The sequence below is a fragment of the Rhipicephalus sanguineus genome, chromosome 11 (genome assembly GCF_013339695.2).
Source record: "Rhipicephalus sanguineus isolate Rsan-2018 chromosome 11, BIME_Rsan_1.4, whole genome shotgun sequence".
NCBI classification, from domain to species: Eukaryota; Metazoa; Arthropoda; class Arachnida; order Ixodida; family Ixodidae; genus Rhipicephalus; species Rhipicephalus sanguineus.
In genome coordinates this window covers 3,356,682-3,363,286 of record NC_051186.1, presented here as the reverse complement: position 1 = coordinate 3,363,286, position 6,605 = coordinate 3,356,682, and the positions used below count along the sequence as shown (strand labels likewise).

The following is a 6,605-nucleotide window of genomic DNA, read 5'->3' as shown; positions in this document are numbered from 1 at the left end:
ACGTATGTAAGCAATAAACTCAAATTGAAGCTGAAACTGAAGCACTAAAATAAGACTTCAACGTTAACACATCAGCATTAGTGTGTGCGGTGAGTGGCTGTTTTGGTTCTCTGAAGGAATGATGAACGGTGTCGCTGCTTCCCGAACATATCTAACAGCTATCGATCCTTCTTGACAACAATAAAAAGCAGCATACGCGGTACTGTCAAGCAACAACCTTATGCAGTGCGTAGGTTTCCTGTGTATTATTGGCTGTACAACACAGCCGCATTTTCATGTGTAGTTTGATCTTGATACTGATATTTGCACACGCCCACAGCAGACCAATTGCAAAAGCCGCTAACGAGAGAGAGAGAGGGAGAGAGAAAGCTTTATTTTAAAAAATCAGTCAATGATGTCAGGCATTGCCCGTCGCCCCTAGCCGCTAACGAACGAAACCGTTTATGAATAACGTTCCTTGTTTGCTTTTCCACCGCAGTTCGGCCTCCGGTGAGCGACCTTGCCGTGATGAAATTGCTGGAAGCGGCACAGAAGACGAGCGCACAGCGCATTATTCTGCACGGCGTCACTGGCAGAGTGCGTGGCTACGACTACGCTATTACGACGGCCAGGAACTTTAGCGTGACCTACCGAGGTCGCGGCAAGAGGTTTCTGCGCTACTGCCGCCCCGGAGGGAAGGATACAGTCGAAGTACACTACAGGATGTCCGCAATTTTGTCGACCATGTGGTGGGATACATCCGATCGCAGTGACGACGAAGATGAAGGTAAGAAGAGCGGCCTAAGAACCCTGTAGCGTTCACGTTACCCTCTTCCCATCCGTTCTGCTAGCTTTACCGTGGCCGATCCTCCCGCCACCTTTCACTGATTGCTGTCGCAGACATGTTCACAGTGCCAGTGCTGTCCCCAAAACCCAGGATTTTATATTGGTTAGTACCTAAACAAACGCTCCCATGGATGCATTCACATTAAATTAGGACACGTTCCGTCGCTTCCCATATTTCGCATACCTAGCAGACGTGTCTCCGTGTTTACTGAATTTCACTTTATGAGTACGCGTTCTAAATAACCCGACCTTACTTTCGTAGAGCGGGACGCTTCAGTTTGAATTGTCATGAAATGACGCTGTCCTGATTGTGTCTATACCCCATCGGCAGTTACTCAGATCCGGCTCTTCATCTACTAGTGCGAGCCGGTGCTCGTGAGCTCGACCGAACCAAATGAAGATCACCGGGCCACGCGGCACTTGTCACAGCCGATAGAAATTTCATCCGGATCATATCTTATTGAGACCAACGTGACTGGCTGACTTTCGTATCGGAGGACTGAACGAAAATTCACATGGTCCCTTACGCGTTTGCCTAAGACGACTGGAAGGCGGAAGCACATTTAGTGAAACAACCCTCGTGTTTCGTGGTAGATACTGGATTGCTACTCCTTTCACGAGCCACACGTGAGCATACGCTCGCAAGTTTGCAGGGAGCTGAAAATACAATATTTATGCCCTTTCGCCTAGCTCCTTTTCCGATGTTATGCGAGACTTAATGTACGTAAGGCAGAACTTCAAATGGCTTCTGCCGGAAGCGTCGTACTGTCATACCAGTAGCAGTTTGCGGCCTCTTAATCTTCTGAAGTACAGATTCGGCCACCGCGTATAAAAGATCCTTAGGGAAACCAGCAGCTTCCAGCCTCTCGAAGTGCTTCTCTAAGCTGGGCTTCATAAGATGGGGGCGACTTTTTTTCAACGCATTGAAAGACCAGTTTGAAATATTCCCTCTTTTAACGATCTTTGAATGAGCAGACCCAAGCGGCAAAAGTGATTTCTTACTTCTAGGCATAAAACACCAACACAGATGACCATCACCATGGAAGGTTATTTGAGGCTCTAAAAATGATGGAACGATTGCACGGAAGTTCGTGAGTGAATTTAAGGGCTTCCGAAGAAGCCTCAGAGGCTTCCACGACCTGGTGGACAACCCCACATAAAGAGCGAGACGAAGACACTTTTAAAACAATTAGAAAATCATCGACGCACCTAGAGATAGGACAGACACGTTACTAATCAATCAAGCCCCGCCACGGTGGTCTAATGGTTATGGCGCTCGACGGCTGACCCGAAGGTCGCGGGATCGGATCCCGGCCGCGGCGGCTGCATATTTTATGGAGGCGAAAATCGTTGAGGCCCGTGTACTTAGATTGAGGTGCACGTTAAAGAACCCCAGCTGGGCGAAATTTCCGGAGCCCTCCACTACGGCGTCCCTCATAATCATATCGTGGTTTTTTGACGTTAAAGCCCAGATATTATTAATAATCAACCAAGCCTCGAAGCTAGTTGTCAAACCTAGCTAAAGATATGTTGCACAATACAGGGGCAACATTTGATCTTATGCAAATACCCCTTCTTTGCAAGAATATCGACCCCTCAAACTTTATAACCGTGGATGAAAGATACATCGCCAACAATTCTAAAAAGGCATCAACAGACGCTCCACAATCATTCTGGAAGGCAATAGGCCCCGATTGCTCTATTAGATCACGTACAGCCACAAGAAGTTCGCCGAGGGGTATGCTGTAGAAGAAACCTTCAATGTCAATGAAAAAGCGAAATTAGCTCTTGGAATTTTCACGCTGAGCACCTGCACGACGTCGGTCGCACAGTCGACACTACGGGTCTTAAACGGCGAGGCTTTTCAGGTGTTTCTACAATTCACCCCACAGCTTTTGCCAGGAATCTGTCTCCGTTACAATGGATTTGAAGGGGCGGTCTAACTCGTGAGTTTCTGCAGATAAAAACATATGAAGAGAATTTCTTTTACAGTTCTTCACAGCCTGAGATAGCACGCCCAACTTTTTGTCTTTTAAGAAGTTCAGTGCCACTGTCTTCAATTTTGAGGGCTTGTGATTTGTAGGCAGGGAATTCTCGGCAACTACATCGAGTGCCTTTTCTGCGAATTTTCTCCTCGAAAGAACAACGAAAACGACCTCTTTGTCAGCCTGCATTAGAGACAGATCCTTCTCATTGAAGTAGTCGGCAACATGGTTGAGTAGACGATTCCTATATCCGAGCTGCTTACAGCCGACCCTGAGAGCACATAGACCCCTTCGGACAAACAACGCTGTTTGTCGTCCTTGTCTGCTTTTTCCGTCATCCTGTGCACAGTAGCCAAAAGTTCAGGCATAGTAATACTAGGGTCATACTGAACTTGGGACCTTTCTTCAGAAGCTAATCTATTTCTTCCGGAACTTAGACACCTTCAAGGTATGTGAAGGAGCAGCCATTAGCCTCTGACCTTTCCTTTTCCGGAAGGTGTCTCCTCATCTTGTTTCAAAGCACCTCAATGGCTTGGCCTGCCATTCGCCGATGCTCCAGGAGGCATTGAACGCCCGAATGTTCATCACGTCCCGCAAGGCAAAGTACTCGTAGTAAGTCATGCAGAAGCCTCACCTGTAGCCAGCACTCCAATTTCCAAATCTTCACTGTCCGCCTACAATGTCCAGATGACGGCTCAAGTATAAAAAAAGCCACCAGTTCTTTAGGTGTTGGGTTCACCTTAAGGCAAAAGGAGAGTTATCGCGCTCGGCAGGTGACGAAGGCGATGACACTAACGCAAAACGTCCTTTGGTGCTCAGTAGAATGCGCGCTTAGAAAGAAGCCCAGAGAAAAAGAAATACGATGCGGAAGAGTTGAAACTGAGCCAGTTCATGGTACTTGAAGATTGGATTGGATTGGAAAAACTTTATTTACGTCCTGCAGAACGCGCTCAGCGCGTAGCGGGCGTGTCCCACGTAGGGACCGACAGAGAATACCTGGCGGCCGCCTCGTGGGCCTGCTGGACAGCCCATTGCTGGTCGGCGAGAAGCGAGCTTCTGAGGGACGTCTCCCACTTGTGTGAGGTAGAGCCGGGATGAAAAGCCAGCGAATTCATGGGACACGAGAAAAAAGCTTTTTACCCTGCACGTGTTCTTGCAGTATACCTCCGGGATCGGCCCACCTTTTTTGATATGTAATCATGTGGCCGTGACGCCACATGATATGATGACGTCACACATGATGATGACATGATGACATGATGACATTATGACATCACATGATGACGTCATAGGGTGACGTCATCACGTGATGATGATATTTTACATCACTCGTGTTGACGTCGCCTTTCGCGCTTGATGGGGCATCAAAGACTTTCGCCTTAGCAACAAGCCGTCTCAGTACATTTGAAAAGTAAGGCGCGACGACGATAACGGACAAAATGGAGAGTACACTCACACTCTCCCTTTTGTCCGTTGTCGTCGTGCCTACTTCAAATATGCTGAACCAACACGCCCAGTCTGCCATTCTTACGTTTCAGTATCTTTCGCGTCGTATTTCTGACCATGCGCATGTGCTTGTCATTATTCCGTCGACAAACATCAAGCATTGGCTTCTCCCACGTGGTGAAATTGAGTAGACGAGTGACAATGTGCACTTTCACTAACTGTCCTTTGAATTACGGCACAATTTTGAGCTCTGTATGTTTTAACAAGCGCTGTGCCCTAACAGTGCTGTATGACAGTGCGTGTCCTACAAGAGAACAATAGAATACTATTCGTACGGACATCGACATTAGTTGGAAGCATTAAATGAACACTTCAAAGAAGTTTCAAGTAGCTCGCCAAGCTTGGCGCCGGACCGACATATTTTACGGGAGACTGTTGCTTTATGGGAAAGGTGGCGGCTGGACTAGGGGGAATAGGCTATTCGAAAGGTAACTGATGTCCGTATGATACCGCCGTATCACTCAGGTTAAGTTCAAGTTGAGCTTCGTCACTGCTTCACCATTCAACATCGAAGATAATAGAAATTATGGCATTCGGCTCCCACAGTCCGAAGAGTTGTACTACAGGGCTCAGCAAATGAAACGCGATAGTCGGCCGGCACGGTGTCTGACGACGCTTTCTCGCGCCACCGCTGACCGCACAGGACACCGATATAACTCACTACGGTATGTAATCAAAGAAAAAGGCGTGCTTCCGCACAGCGACAACACCTGACTACCGGGCAGAAACTGAGCATTCACTGGTGGCTCAAAAAAGCACCAGCTGTCATGCAGCCGACTATAGAGTTTCAATTACTAGGAACTGTATGTATTGTAACGGAAACACCAACATTTTATATTACAAAAAGAGTGCGGAAGGTTAAACGTTGTGCACGCTATCAGTTCGCTTTTTTGTTTCCACAGATCTCAGCGGTACGTTTGAAGCCGCCGTGGAAGACGTGGATATTTCCGTCCTGTTCGTTCTCCTACGGAGCCGAAGAAAAGGCAGCGTTCGACTGTGCGCCGACGAGGTCGATATGAAGAGCATCATAGTTCCTACTGTGGAAGCGAAATCCTTCTTTGGAGATGTCAACGCGTCACTTCATAATGCCGCAGATGAAATGTTCTCTAGAGAAGCGGATAGACTCACCGATGGCCTGCGAAAGGTTCTAAAAAAGAATGTTTTCAGCTGTGTCGAGTCCGTGTCTGAAACAAGATACTAGGAAATGAAGGCCACTGTAGCCACAATGCTTGGCTGCTAGTCTATTAACAACTGCTTGAATGTGTGAAATCAATAAGAGAATTTCGGATGACCATTGAGCATCGTTGCACATCATCCCAAGAGTTAAGTTTCTGCAGAGCAATATTATGTAGAACTAATTTTGTAAAGATCGCGCTTGTGATAAGAGTTCGAGGTTGACGCTACTCTTCCCCCATGTGGGACTCCAGCACCTTAATGTGGGACGTCAGCATGTGCTCGCCTGTGCCGTGACAAGCTTGCTTTCTCTTCCACATTTTAATTTTCTGTACCATGGGTTTGTTCGTATCTATAAAAATTGTCACTTATTTATTTTTTACTTTAAAAATCTTTACAGCGATTGCCGTTTGACGCTAACTTTCGGAGCCCGAGCCCCTGGCTCGCTGTTTCGCTGTCAATCGCAGGTAAAGAATTTTTCCGAGAGCTTAGTCTTTTATCCCTATCAACATACAAGCTTATGGCATATTTACCATAATGTCCGGCGCCTGAACGACACGCCCGATTCACTTTACGCGTAACTTTACCGTTTTATCTCTGTAAGTATGTCTCACGAATTTCCAAATGCAACCTCTTCTTTTTTTGGAAGTGTAGAATTGTCATAACATTCATAAAACTACAATGTACGCCAAAGAAGCGTCCCAGTTATGTGAAATTGCTCGTAAGTTACAGCAGTGAATTACTGCCAGGAGTTAAAATGAGCGTTACTTAGTGACGCCACCTCTTCGCTACAGCAGCACTCGCCTACTACTCACACGTAATCACTTTCGAAGAATGGCGCGTATGTGTTGCATACGAATCTAAACATTTTGAATTGAAACATAAGCGGATGACTTATTTTTCGCGCGCACCATCAAAAACTTCCTGAATTAACCGATAGGCAGCTTACCGATGCATTGAACAGCCTTCATCCTTATTTGAGCTCTGATTATGTGAGGTATTAATACGTGGCAAATCTACACAACAGCAACGATGAAAAATGTATTTGAGTGCGCGTAACTCACTCTTCCTTGCTGGGTGACTTTTAAAATAGTTATTTCAGAGATGGGTGGTATC

The 6,605-nt window shown here is 46.6% G+C and overlaps 1 protein-coding gene across 1 annotated transcript; it reads left to right on the top strand.

Annotated features, from left to right (window-relative positions):
• The first annotated feature begins 487 nt into the window (after positions 1-487).
• Positions 488-5,525, top strand: LOC119373301 (uncharacterized). The gene is made up of 2 exons (XM_037643327.2): positions 488-766; positions 5,219-5,525. The coding sequence occupies exons 1-2, from the start codon at positions 508-510 to the stop codon at positions 5,515-5,517; spliced, it is 558 nt and encodes a 185-aa protein (XP_037499255.1). The 5' UTR covers positions 488-507; the 3' UTR covers positions 5,518-5,525.
• The last annotated feature ends 1,080 nt before the right edge of the window (positions 5,526-6,605 follow it).

What these genes read in the sequence shown, in the direction of transcription:
- LOC119373301 (XM_037643327.2), top strand. Translation starts at nt 508, where the DNA reads ATGAAATTGCTGGAAGCGGCACAGAAGACGAGCGCACAGCGCATTATT. An exon ending in CAGTGACGACGAAGATGAAG is followed by an intron (nt 767 to 5,218) that starts GTAAGAAGAGCG and finishes TTGTTTCCACAG; the next exon opens with ATCTCAGCGGTACGTTTGAA.